Source organism: Leucopleurus acutus, assembly GCF_964270905.1.
Source record: "Leucopleurus acutus genome assembly, chromosome: 19".
Taxonomy (NCBI): domain Eukaryota; kingdom Metazoa; phylum Chordata; class Mammalia; order Artiodactyla; family Delphinidae; genus Leucopleurus; species Leucopleurus acutus.
Window position 1 is genome coordinate 43,202,854 of NC_139161.1, and position 14,757 is coordinate 43,217,610.

Below are 14,757 nucleotides of genomic sequence, written 5' to 3' on the forward strand. Positions count from 1 at the left end.
TTAAGGTATATAGTTAATTTTGTTAGGTCTGATTATGATATAGTGGTTATGCTTTTAAAAAAGTCCTTATCAGTTAGAGCTACATATTGAAATATATATACATGAGTAAAATTATGTGATGGTCCTGAGATTTGTTTTAAAACATAAAGTCCAAGAAAAATGAAAAAGGCATGTATATATATAGGAAAAGATTAAAAATGAATGGCAAAATTCTAATTATTGGGACTTCACTGGTGGCGCAGTGGTTAAGAATCAGCCTGCTAATGCAGGGGACATGGGTTTGAGCCCTGGTCGGGGAAGATCCCACATGCCACGGAGCAACTAAGCCCGTTTGCCACAACTACTGAGCCTTTGCTCTAGAGCCTGTGAGCCACAACTACTGAAGCCCATGGGCCTAGAGCCCGTGCTCCACAACAAGAGAAGCCACCACAATGAGAAGCCTGCGCACCATGATGAAGAGTAGCCCCTATGCACCGCAACTAGAGAAAGCCTGCATGCAGCAACGAAGACCCAATGCAGCCAAAAATAAATAAATAAAATAAATAAATTTATTTTTAAAAAATGCTAATTATTAAAATTCTTGTCTTAGATTTTAAGTTTTTAAACATTACAACTTCAGGAAAATAATTTACTTACTTGGTGACTTGCTTATGTTGTAGCTATTAAAAAAACAGGGTTTTTGTGAGTTTACACCTTGCTTGTCTACTTGATGGGACTGAGTAGCTTCCTTCAGCTGAGACAGAATTTGTCTACCACTGCGCTGAGAAGAGGCATTCACTTCAAATATCTAAAAGAATATATGAAAAAATGGCAGAATGGTTGATGTTTCCTTTTGTTTCAAGGGTAATTATTACATTAACATTTGTCCACTAACCTTAAATCCAAGCTCCTGAGCACAAGCATATACCGCAGCAGTTTTCCCCACTCCTGTTGGCCCTGTTATAAGAACAGTATTGCAAAGACGATTCTCTTCTTCATCATCTGAACTGCCTTTAAAGTCTATGCCGTCCAATGGATCTGAAAAATCATTCAAATGCACATAAAACAATTGCTTAGGCATCAGTTCTGTCTCACCAAACCCAATGACCAAATCCCACAAACTTCTTGCCAATAAATGTTGGAAATTCAACGTACAAAAACTAAAAAACCAAATATAAAATATCAAACAAGCAGCTTTATAAAAATTTTCAGCTAATCTAATTCTAAAAATGTTCAGTGAAATGGAAAAAAATGACTCAAAATACCTTCCTGTTTCTCATCTCTTTTTCCCTTCAAATTCTGTCCTTCTTCCAATTCAGCTCTTCTTTTCCAGTCTTTCAACCAACTACCATAAGAAAATGTATGTTAATAAAAAAATTCACAGAATATAGATATCTCTTAGATGATACGTTAAAATGATTGTCGGGGGAAGTGATGGTATATTGTTAGTTTTTAAGAACTCCATAACATTTTTGAATCAACTATATAGTAGAATAATTTTACATGGACATGAATATTTTAAAATGAAGTAATTTTTGCCTAAATACTCAAGACAATATGTGCAAGGATATTCACTGCAACACTGTTTATATTAGCCTCCAAAAGGAAAAACCTAAAAATACATCAGTAACGGAAAAGATACCTTATGGTATGTATGCTCACATAAGAAATCAGTACAGAGAAACTATGAAGAACTGACTGTATGGTGACATGAAAGATGTCTAATATATTAATACAATCCTAAGTATGAGCAGAAAGATTAAGTTCTAGTCTGGAGCTAGACTGAGTTTAAATTCCAACTCCACCACTTTCTAGCTGTGTGACCTTGGACAAATAACTCAACCTCTCTGGGCCACATTCCTCATGAGGAACAGTATTTACCCTCATAGGATTGTTCTAAGGAGCAAATGAGCTAAGCATGATCAAGTGCTTAGAACAATGCCAATCTCAAAGGTTTTATTATTATGAGTCCCAATTCCTTGTATGAAATCCTTTGGGCCAGTTGAGTTTTAGAATTCAGGATTTTTCAGATATTAGAAATGTAATTTGGTATATATACTACATAAAACATAATACCCCTAGTGGGTCTGTGGCAGTACATCCATAATCACTGAATATTTCTAGTTAAAAAAATATGAACTCCTACTAAGTGGGGCTGATAAAGACTATAATAAACTTTATGTATATAATAAAGTTAATAAACTTTAAATTTCCAGAACTCTTTGGAGGTGGGAATTATAGACAAAGGATTATTACCTGAATTAGTAGTAATATGATCCTATTTGTTAGGAAGAAAGGAGCAAATATATGCATTAAAAGTTTTCTGGAAGGTTTTACAAGACAATTTTAATAGTCATTTACCTCTAGGGAGTAGAAACAGGAGAAAAGAGGTACATTTACTTTTCACTGAAAATTCTTCTTCCTTTTTCTTTTAAGATTTTACCTTGTGATGTATTACTTTAAAATTTCTAGATTTTAGCACAAATAAAATAAATACTAAAACTAGACTCAAAAACTATTTCTCAATTCCTTTACAAATTTTACCAACCTATGTAACTTTCTAATAGCTAGCTCATTGCCTATGAGTTCACCGGAGTTCTGAGGTTGATACTTTTCTGTCCAAAGCATGTCTTCAGTTCCAGGATCTAAAGCAAAAAATATATATTAAAGTATTTTGTTTCTTGGCATAAACATATATTCTTAGGCATTTACATTATTGTTTCATGTAACAATAATTATTTGTACAAATATTTTTATTTACAAATTGCCAAAAAGGCAATTTCAAAACTTAACATTACATTAAAAATTTTTCACATCAAAACCCTTCCCTCTTAAAAGCTAACCACCATAAAGTCTTATGACAATAAGATTTAAGAGTATACATTAAAAACTTTAATAATCACTCAAGAAACACAAAATATGAAAAATAATTTGTACTGTAAGAAATAATCTAAAGAACAAATGCAGCATAATTTTCATGGAGCCCCTTCTTGACAACTAAAAAGATACATTAAAACATTCTAGGAGGTCAGCCTGAGTAAAGGGAGAGATGCTACACTCCCAATTGAGAAGAGTTAGGAAGATGCCAGTCCCCTCCAAATTAATCTACGTTGTGGTATGCATCTCCCTCTTTTTTTTTTTGGCCGCACCACGTGGCATTAATCTACATTCTAATGCAAAATCAAAACCCCAGTGGAATTTGTAGGGTAAGGGAATCTATAGTTTATTTAGTGGAGTCAATGCATGAAAATAGGTTTAAAAAATGACAGATGGGTGGATCTAGAGATTGTCATACTGAGGGAAGTAAGTCAGACACAGAAAGATAAATATCATATGATATTGCTTATATGTAGAATCTAAAATAAAGGGTACAAATGAACTTATTTACAAAACAGAGGTAGAGTCACAGATGTAGAAAACAAACTTATGGTTACCAGGGGTAAGGACAGGGAGGGATAAATTGGGAGATTGGGATTGACATATACACACTACCACATATAAAATAGATAACTGATAAGAACCTACTGTATAGCACAGGGAACTCTACTCAATACTGTGTAATGGCCTATCTGGGAAAAGAATCTAAAACAAGAGTGGATATAGGTATATGTATAACTGATTCACTTTGCTGTACACCTGAAACTAACACAACATTGTAAATCAACCATGCTCCAAGAAAAATTTTAAAAAGGGCTTCCCTGGTGGTGTAGTGGTTAAGAATCTGCCTGCCAACGCAGGGGACAGGGGTTTGATCCCTGGCCCGGGAAGATCCCATATGCCGCGGAGCAACTAAGTCTGGCCACCCAACTACTGAGTCTGCGCTCTAGAGCCACAACTACTGAAGCCCGTGTGCCTAGAGCCTGTGCTCCACAGCAAGAGAAGCCACCGCAATAAGAAGCCCATGCACCACAACAAGGAGTAGCCCCCGCTCACCGCAACTAGAGAAAGCCTGTGCTCAGCAACAAAGACCCAACACAGCCAAAAATAAAAACAAATAAATTAATTAATTTTAAAAAATTAAAAAAAAATTTTTTTTTAATATAGAGGGGCTTCCCTGGTGGTGCAGTGGTTAAGAATCCACCTGCCAATGCAGGAGACATGGGTTCGAGCCCTGGTCTGGGAAGATCCCACATGCTGCGGAGCAAATAAGCCCGTGTGCCACAACTACTGAGCCTGCGCTCTAGAGCCCGTGAGCCACAACTACTGAGCCTGGGCCACAACTACTGAAGCCCGTGCGCCTAGAGCCCATGCTCCGCAACAAGAGAAGCCACCGCAATAAGAAGCCTGCGCACCACAACAAAGGGTAGTCCCCGCTCGCCCCAACTAGAGAAAGCCCACGCACAGCAACGAAGACCCAACGCAGCCAAAAATAAATAAATAAATAATTTTTAAAAAATACAGAGACTTGCTGTACAGATTATCAAAACATAATCTAAATGGATGCATTAATTCAATAGAATGTTTCAGAAAAGCTACGTAACCAAATGGGAATATGTCAAAAATATGTGAAACAGGTGTAAAATAATAGGTAGAGTGTGATTCCAGGTTGTTGTTGGTTTTTTTTTTTTTTGTGGTACGTGGGCCTCTCACTGCTGTGGCCTCTCCCGTTGTGGAGCACAGGCTCCGGATGCGCAGGCTCAGCGGCCATGGCTCACGGGCCCAGCCGCTCCGCAGCATGTGGGATCCTGCCGGACCGGGGCACGAACCCACATCCCCTGCATCGGCAGGCAGACTCTCAACCACTACGCCACCAGGGAAGCCCCCTGGTTTTTTGTTTTGTTTTGTTTTTGTTTTTGTTGTTTTTTTTTTTTTGCGGTACACGGGCTCCTCACTGTTGTGGCCTCTCCCGTTGCGGAGCAACAGGCTCCAGACGCGCAGGCTCAGCGGCCATGACTCACGGGCACAGCCGCTCCGCGGCATGTGGGATCTTCCCGGACCGGGGCACGAACCCGTGTCCCCTGCATCAGCAGGCGGACTCTCAACCCCTGCGCCACCAGGGAAGCCCTGTTTGTTTGTTTTTTTAATTTATTTGGCTGCACCGGGTCTTAGTTGCAGCACTCAGTATCTTCGTTGCCGTGTGCGAGATCTTCATTGCGGCATGTGGGATCTTTTTTGTAGTTGCAGCATGCAGGATCTTTAGTTGGGGCATGCGGGATTTTTAGTTGAGGCATGCGGGATCTTTAGTTGAAGAAGGCAGGATCTAGTTCCCTGACCAGAGACTGAACCCGGGCCCCCTGCATTGCGAGCGTGGAGTCTTAACCACTGGACCACCAGGGAAGTCTCCAGGTTTTTAAAAAAGCATATGTATTTAGGGAAGCACAGAAAAATCAAAGACCAAACAGCAATCTGTTAAACGTGGTTATCTGGAAGACTCTAATCAGTGAGGCTTCCACTTCTTATTTTGTTTGAATGTTACAGTGAGCATATATTAAGAGACAGGGGAAAAATGAGAAGTTAAAAACAAACAAAAAAACCTCTAGGACCAGAGGGAGAAAGTCTAATTTACCCGGAGTAGAAGATACTTCTGATGTAGACGTGTCACCATCTATTATCAGAATATCAGAATCTTCTACGGCTTCTGTTTCCACTTTACACCTTGTACTCAAAGCTGTTCGTTTCTTCCTGGATGTTTTAGGAAATAAACCTTTGGAAGAATCTAGCTTTATCCCACTGGAGTTGTTTCTTTTGTCAAGTTCTTCTAGTTTCCCACTTATCTTTTTTGGACTTTCTGAATACTCATTTGGTTTCTTTCTTTTGGATTTATGATTTTCCATTTCCACTCGTTTCCTTTTGGTTTCTTTTCGACTGACGTCGGGCTCTAGTTTTGGACTTTCTATTTGGGGAATTATTGAAATGCATGTGCTTATTAATCAACAAAAAACAAATTTTAATACCCAATAATCTTAATACCACTTCAAAATATCCAATAGCCTTATCTATAAAGTGAAAACGCAAGAATCAAATGTGGCATACTGAAAGCAAGCTGGATAACTTGTTATTTAGATTGCCTTTTGTACGGGCTATATAAACTACCTCATCTAAGGCTTTCCTTAAATAAATTATTAGTATTTTAACATAATTAAAGCTGTCTTTGTGTTGCCAACTCTGGAAGCTGTCAGGGGCTAACACTGTATCACACAAGTTGCTTTACTTTAATTGAACCGTTCTCCCTATCAACCATAAGTAATGTTCTCTCGGTGGTGACCACTTCCAAGAGTCAATGGCTAAGCTTAGTGTTTTCAAAACTGAAATGTTAACAGAAATAATAATTATCACTAACCTTGTTTACGATGACACTTGGAAAGTACCTGGTGCTCAGTTCGCTTTTTTAGAAGCAAAGGGAAGTATTTCCTCAAAGAAAACTCGGGATTTGACCACCTAATTTCCTCCAGCAAAAGATTTCGTACTTCTTCAGTCAAATCCTTCCTTCTCCCAACAAACTGCAATAAAGAATAAAATGCTCAATTAAACCCACATTGTCCATTAATATTAATCAGAATACTACCAACTACTTTCTGTCTACAAGTCTATGTCATTGTAGGATTAGCTTTAGTCACTAAATACAATCTCGATGGCAAAGCTGCATTTGCACAGCTTTAGAAGGACTTGGTTCATGTTTTTTTTTAAATATTTATTTGTTTATTTATTTGGTTGCACCAGGTCTTAGTTGCTGCAGGAGGGCTCCTTAGTTGCGGCTCGAGGGCTCCTTAGTTGTGGCATGTGAACTCTTAGCTGCAGCATGCATGTGGGATCCAGTTTCCTGACCAGGGATCGAACCCAGGCCCCCTGCATTGGAAGCATGGAGTCTTATCCACTGTGCCACCAGGGAAGTTCCTTAGTTCATATTTTTATTGTTCTTTCTTTTCAACTAATTGTATTTTACTCATTTATGAGATTATAATTCTGACTGATAAAGTACCTAAATGTGCTATGTAATCTAATATTCTTTTAAAACTGGCTATCATTAATTCTTAGTATGTTTTTAAAGCTCTAGGAGTATTTAAAACAGATATGTACTTCAACTGGGATTTATTTTTTAAAATTGGACTCTAGGAAGAGATGAATTTTAGGCCACAACAGTAAATATCCAAAATTTTTTCCCTCTGAAAGATATGAAAGAAACTGCCTACAATGGATGACCACTCTCATACTTACCACAACAGCAGAATTATTACTTTTTGAATTTGAATTCAATGTTGAAAATTCACCAAGAGCCATGACACATTTTGAGAGATCTATTACTTTAGTATTCAGTTCTTTAAGTTTAGTTAAGAGAGGACAAGTGGGTGGTTTCAAATGCCACAAATGGCACCCTAAAGAAAAACAGAAAAATTATGTTAATTACCTTCATTCATATCCTTATCCACTTATCAAATACCAACTAAATAAACATGACAACACTTGACAACAACTACATAGTTAACACAAATGTACCAAAACTCAAATGAGTATACAGGAAACAATACCCTCACCTCCAACAAATACAATTCATAAAAATTACCCAGTCTTCCCTCCCAATTGTTAAAAATAAGCAAATATTAGCATATTTTCTTTCCTTTTTAAATCAACCTTGCTAATCAGGTTAAAAATTTCAGGGGCAGTCAGCATCCTGAAATCCAGATTCTGTTACTAGGTGAGCATGGGCATGATCCTAAGGAAAAGCATAACTAACTTCTATAATTGAACATACTATTAGAAAATGCTTTATAAAACTGAACTAGGGACTTCCCTGGTGGTCCAATGGTTAAGAATCCACCTTCCAATGCAGGGGATGCAGGTTCGATCCCTGGTCGGGGAACTAAGATCCCACGTGCTGCGGGGCAAGTAAGCCCACGCACCACAACTACTGAGCTCGCACGCCTCAACTAGAGAGTCTGCATGCGCAAACTACAGAGCCCACACACTCGGGAGCCCACTGCACCACAACTACAGAGCCCATGTGCTCTGGAGCCCGTGTGCCACAACTAAAGGGAAGCCCAGGCGCCACAATGAAGATCCTGCGTGCCGCAACTAAGACCCGACTCAGCAAAAAAGAAAATTAAATAAATATGTAAAAACAAAAATAAACTAGTAAAAGTAACAAGAAAGCCTTCATCAACAGAATGGCCAGTGAAAGAACTGGGAAAAAAAGAAAAGTGGAATATTACTAGAAAGACTGACTGGGAAGTTCCCCATAAAAGACAGGCTAAACAAAACTCAAAAACTACCAAGGTCATGGGCTCTCCTAGTGGCGCAGTGGTTGAGAATCTGCCTGCTAATGCAGGGGACACAGGTTTGAGCCCTGGTCTGGGAAGATCCCACATGCCACGGAGCAACTAGGCCCGTGAGCCACAACTACTGAGACTGCGCGTCTAGAGCCTGTGCACCGCACCAAGAGAGGCCGCAATAGTGAGAGGCCCGCGTACCGCGATGAAGACTGGCCCCCCGCTTGCCACAACTAGAGAAAGCCCTCTCACAGAAACGAAGACCCAACACAGCCAAAAATAAATAAATAAATAAATGTGGGTTTAAAAAAAAAAACTATCAAGGTCAGAAACATAAAAGGAAAAGAAAGGAGAACAGAACATAGTGAACATTTCATAAGTAGAGGGAATAGACCAAACCAAACCACAAAGCCAGCTGAGAAGAATATAACTGTTTTTGTGCTGACAAAAAAACTCTAGGTAGGAACAACAACAAAGTAAAGATAGAACGCTTTGTACATTATCAGTAATTAAAAACTACATAAGTAAAGTAGGACTGTGGTTGCCATAGCACTTGGATCCAAAGAGAATTAGCTCAGGATCAAGCTAACACCACCTTACAAGGCTTGGGCAAACAGCTCGCTCTCATGCATGGTGCATGTGAGAAAAGAGCGAACTAGAGCAATGGAGCACTGTTGCTCCATTGTTGGTCCAATGGAGCTCCCTGTTACCAATTCCAGGATATAGCCCACAAGATACTTTTGTGGTACTAAACAGCACAAGCTGTTCTGGAAAGGAGGCAAACAGATTTCCCTTGAACAGTGAACAGCAGACTGGACAAAGACAGGGCTGGAGCTCCTCTGAGAAATTCTTAAAGATGATCTGTTCACACACAGGCTATGATTTCAGAAGGGAACTGCCTTCCTTTTAGAACACAGCGCCCATCTGGACCGCATTCACTTAAGGGCCCACACACGTGCCTGCCCTCCCCTGGCATCAGGGGTAAGGGCTGAGGATGCCTTTGGCTTTCTTGCCCCACCCCCTTCCTCAGTCCAAGGCTGAAGAAGAGAGGATAAAACACTAAATTCCCACAAAAATCCCCATAAGAATTATACCTAAACCTTTGTCTCACCTTAAACCAACTTACATAGTTTCATATTACTACTAACATTTAAAAATATTTCATAATAATAAACTCACCATCATCTTTTTGCTGAACATGAACGACGCTCTGGAAACTGGTACTCACTGCATTGTACACATCTAACGCAGCAGCTTTCTTTGCAATCTGTCGTTTCAACAAATCTGGCAAACCACTCATTAGAAAGTCACGCTTTGCTTTAAACTGCACATCACAAGCCTGAGGCTTCTCAGTTGCATCTTGACTTTTAAGAAAATGATGTAAGAAAAGGAGAGCTACGGTTATAAACACTTAAAAAAATAAACTAACTATACAATAAATACTTCTTAATTTTATTTGAAAAAATTTGATCAGCTACCTGAGATGTTAGCTGGTCAAATTCTTTTTCTGCTTATCGTAAAAACGAAAGTCTTTCAGTGTTAAAAAAAATTTAAATAAAAATAAGTATATACAGAAAATAATGTCTTGAAGGACATCCACCAAAATGTCTGTCTTCCTTTTTTTTTAATTTAAACATACATTTATATTATAATCAGAAAACAAAATCAGTGCCACATTTCTAAAAGTTAATACAAGAACTTCTAAGGTAATAGTTTCCAATACAATAGCAGGAACCTTAAGGCCCTTATTATTGATGTCTCAGTTTCACCTGGCTTATCTTGTATTGCTAATCATAAGAATCTTGACTTTAGCGGGAAGTTGGTGAAAGGGTAGAGGAGGATGAGATGATGGAGTGGTGGAGGGGAGAGAGAGCATGGTGCTGGTGTGTCACGGCTTATACACCCTTCCTAGCCTGCCATATATAGAGTGAGGACTGTAATATTCTCTGCAAACTGAAATTTGGGTTGGTAATTAAGAAGAGGCTTCAAAAATTTCTATTCCTTTCCCATTTGAGAGAAATGAAGAAAAGATGAGATCTAAAGCCAGGCTGAAGAGATTAATCGCAGAAAAGAGGAGGTGTACCTTTTTGACTATTAATTGGAGGGGAGGATGAAAAGATGGGTGAAGTAGCTATATTAGTATGTGCCTATAGCGGAAGGTAAACTTTAAGGAGGGGGTACAAGGTACTAATAAAAAATATACACACATATATTATATACAGTTAGAAATAGTTTTGGGGTATATGTGTGTGTGTGTGTGTGTGTGTGTGTGTGTGTGTGTGTATGTGTGTATTTCCTAGCTTTATCTGCTGAGAAAGCCTAGAAGCACTGATACCTCAGGAGCAAAATAAGCACCTCCACTAAAAGGAACCAGGGCTCCTTGCAGAAGAGGCTAATTAAAGAGCTGGGGCAGGGCAAATAAAAGATGAGCCTGGAATATCCTTGTGTTCAAAAAAGTAAGAAATGCTCTATAAATGATGAGTGTGTGTCAAAGGGGCATAGAAACCAAGCTGAAGGGCTTCCAATGGCCAAATTAGAATCAATTTGAGCATTAAAATTATTAATGGATTAAAACCCAGAGAATAAAACAGGAATCCATGAGTAAATGGGTAAATACTGGAAACCCAAATGGCCACCAATAAAAGAATAAATTGTGGTAAATATATTCGTATAAGGAATACTATTCGGCAATAAAAAAGAATAGACTACTGATATTCTTTGACTGAAAGAAGCCAGAGACAAAAGTGTACCTCCTGTATGATTTCATTTCTATGAAATTCTAGAAAAGGCAAACTATACCAACAGAAAGCAGATCACAGGTTGCATGGCATTGGGAGTGGAAGGCAGGGATGAACTGCAAAGAGGCAAAAGGGAATTTTTGAGAGTGATGAAATGTTCTCTATTGTGGTGGCGATCACACAGGTGTGTACATTTGTTAAACCTCAAACTGTTTACTTAATATGGGTGCATATGATTGTATGTACATTATACCTGAATAAAGTTGATTTTAAAAAATATATGTGTACTGAACAAGAGCAGTTAGGCACAAAACAATATATACAAAGTTTACATGAAATTCTAAAACAGACAAGACTAACCCATGGCAACTGAAGTCAAACTAACTGATGGTAATAGAAATCAGAAGAGTGGTAACCTTTTGTTGTGGTGGTGATGGTGGTGATACAGAAAAAGAGTAAGTAACCGTTAGGGAGTAAAAGAAAGATGTTATATCTTGACATCTTGATACACTTTGATAAGTGTACTTATCAAAAGTGTATGCTTAAGATTTGTGCATTTAACAATATGTAGTTATTCCTCAATAAAACTGAAACAGGAAAAAAAACAAATAACCTGAACTCATGTCCCTAAACCTGGTCTTCTTCCATCATGCCATCTACTGGCACAGACCAGAACTTAAGTGTCATCCTTCTACCTTCATCTCTCCCACCCCCAGCCCCCGTGTCTAATTAATCCACAAGGGTTCTTAAATTTATCTCCTAAAATCTTTTCATACATCGTCTCCAGCACCTGAGTCCACACCTCCATCATCTCACACCCAAACCCTTGCATCCACTCTAATCCCTCCTCCATCCCACTCTCTGTACAAGAGCCAAATTAATCCAGCAGTCAAATTAAACTTTCAAAATCCAAATGCTTATGTCCATACTTCTGTTTAAAACCCTCTGATTGCGGGCTTCCCTGGTGGCGCAGTGGTTGCGAATCCAGCTGCAGATGCAGGGGACACGGGTTCGTGCCCCGGTCCGAGAAGATCCCACATGCCGCGGAGCGGCTGGGCCCGTGAGCCACGGCCGCTGAACCTGCGCGTCCGGAGCCTGTGCTCCACAACGGGAGAGGCCCCAACAGTGAGAGGCCCCACATACTGCAAAAAAAAAAAAAGAAAATCCTTGCTTGACCAGACCAAATCGACTAAACAAACTTTTCTTTTTTTTTTTTTTGGCGGTACGCAGGCCTCTCACTGTTGTGGCCTCTCCCATTGCGGAGCACAGGCTCCAGACGCGCAGGCTCAGCGGCCATGGCTCACGGGCCCAGCCGCTCCGCGGCATGTGGGATCTTCCCGGACCGGGGCACGAACCCGTGTCCCCTGCATCTGCAGCCGGATTCGCAACCACTGCGCCACCAGGGAAGCCCTCAACAAACTTTTAATAGACCTTTGTACCTCTCCTTCTTAGCACACTGCAATTTTTCATTTGTTGGCCCAATTAATGTTTAATCAGAGATTGTCTTTCCTCTAGCGTATAAGCCTCCTGAGGACAGGGAATGTGTCTTATTCCCCATGATATTCCTAGTACCAAAAACAGCACCTGCTACATAGTAGGTATTTAAATATTTACTGAACAAGTTCATAAATCAGCTTTTTGGTTTGCTTGTTTATTTTCCCACTGTTTTGTCTAGAGATGGACATAAAGTGTTTGCAAAAGACCAAGATATTCAAATTGCAGTTGTAGCATTGTCAATATTGTCATCTGTTAAGATGGATTTATCAAAGCTTCAAATGGTAACTTAAATGCTTTCTCATCAAAGTAAATGAATGCAAAATACATTCCATGAAATATTTTGACATTTTAAAATTTGTATCAGACTGACCTGCTTTCATCAAAACCAAGGACAGGATCAGCTGTTTTCTGAGCCTTTCTAGTAAGAAATAAAGGCGCGACTTTCACTTTTCCTTAGAAAAATAAATGCTTAGGTTAGTATCAAGGTTCATTATCTCCACTTACCTCTAGCTGCTTTTAAAACTTAAAAAAAAATTTTTTAATTAAAAAATTTTCTATAATGAGCTGATCTTTCAACTTGGCAAAATCAATATCAGAATCTCTTGGGGAGCTTCTTTTTAAACTACAGATTCCCACAACCCACCTCTGGAGATTCTCAGTCAGTATGTCTAGGGAAGGACCTAAGGATTTAAAAATTTTTTTAATTTACCAGATGATTTTGATAATCAGTCAGCTTTGGGAACCACTAAGTTAACTGAGGCTAAATAGATACAAAGAAATGCAATCACTTAAAATACACTCAGTTACCTTTTGTAAAACTCTTCACTACATTATAACTTTACTCACTTACTCATTAAAATAGAAATATCTAATATAATTAAAAGGTTATATTTTATAAGACAAGAGATTAAATCAAAATGAGATAAAGTTAAAATTCAGAACAATATAATCCCCCCAAAACATTCTAATGTTCATCATCAAGTTATCAAATCTGATTACCAGGGACATTTTTAGGAGTCTTGTTAAGTTTTTTTCCTAACACATCATTCAGACACTGAAGTTTCTTCTGATTTTTCTCAGGATGCTTTAAAGGAGTAGGACTTGAACCTGTTATTACAGAGTCCTAAGACAGAATAAGAAAAAAAATTTTAATAACATACAATTAATGTTATTAAAATTTCAAAAGGATTACAGTGCTAGAAGCCATGACAAGATAATCACATTAGCAACTTCATACATCTCCCTGTCAGAAACTAACACAGAAAACACAGGATATGAATGGCAATAGTCTGTGCTTATATCATACAAGTTCACGTGATCAAAGAGTGGATTTATTATGACCATGGGTTTTCTTTTTTAAAGAAGCAACGAACAGATTATATTGCAGATAAAAGAATCAATACAACCAAGCTATAAAAATTATGGCTATTCCCTTTCAGAACTATACATCCTAGATATGTATTAGATGTAGTCTGGTAAGTTCTCATGTGGTCAGCATACATCTATTGAGCATCTACTATGCGTTAGGCAATACAGCAGGCACTGGGAACGCACACAAAAATGAAACTCTAGAGTTGGTGTCAAGTTTCCACCAGGGTTTAGGGGACAGAGGGAGAGCTAATCTATGAGTAAATTGTTTAACTAGTGAGCTTCCCTGGTGGTGCAGTGGTTAAGAATCTGCCTGCCAATGAAGGGGACACAGGTTCAATCCCTGGTCCAGTAAGATCCCACATGCCCGCAGAGCAGCTAAGCCCGTGCACCACAACTACTGAGCCTGTGCTCTAGAGCCCACGAGCCGCAACTGCTGAGCCCACATGCCACAACTACTGAAGCCCGCATGCCTAGAGCCTCTGCTCCGCAACAAGAGAAGTCACCGCAATGAGAAACCCGCGCACCGCAACAAAGAGTAGCCCCCACTCACCACAACTAAAGAAAGCCCGTGGGCAGCATCGAAGACCCAAAACAACCAAAGATAAATGAATAAATAAATTTATTTTAAAACATAGTTTAACTAGTTATAATACAGTATAGTGAAAGTAATACTGACTAAATACAAAAAAAAAAAAACCCATGAAAGTAAATTAAAGTACATATAGAGAAGGAAACTATTTGTCTTGAAGGCATCAGCAAAGCTTTCAAGAGTAGGTAGTCGATTATTCACAGCATTTTTCATAGCCGAAAAGTGGAAGCAACCCAAATGTCCATCAATTGATGAATGGGTAAATGAAATGTGGTATTTCCATATAATGGGGTGTTATTTGGCAATAAAAAGAAACAAAATACTGATTCTACAACATGGAAGAACCTTTAAAACATTATGCTAAATGACAGAAGCCAGA

General features: G+C 38.8%; 1 protein-coding gene across 1 annotated transcript in view; it reads right to left on the bottom strand.

The window, feature by feature from the left end:
* Positions 1–14,757, bottom strand: part of ATAD5 (ATPase family AAA domain containing 5) — a gene marked incomplete at its 5' end in the record, with an annotated part of 35,536 nt that overhangs the window by 10,069 nt on the left and 10,710 nt on the right. The window contains 10 exons of the mRNA XM_082860525.1: positions 637–787; positions 875–1,017; positions 1,245–1,324; positions 2,528–2,624; positions 5,624–5,812; positions 6,269–6,419; positions 7,135–7,292; positions 9,363–9,547; positions 12,789–12,870; positions 13,418–13,541. Coding sequence (XP_082716651.1) covers positions 637–787; positions 875–1,017; positions 1,245–1,324; positions 2,528–2,624; positions 5,624–5,812; positions 6,269–6,419; positions 7,135–7,292; positions 9,363–9,547; positions 12,789–12,870; positions 13,418–13,541 — 1,360 coding nt within the window. The remainder of the gene's footprint in view (positions 1–636; positions 788–874; positions 1,018–1,244; positions 1,325–2,527; positions 2,625–5,623; positions 5,813–6,268; positions 6,420–7,134; positions 7,293–9,362; positions 9,548–12,788; positions 12,871–13,417; positions 13,542–14,757) is intronic.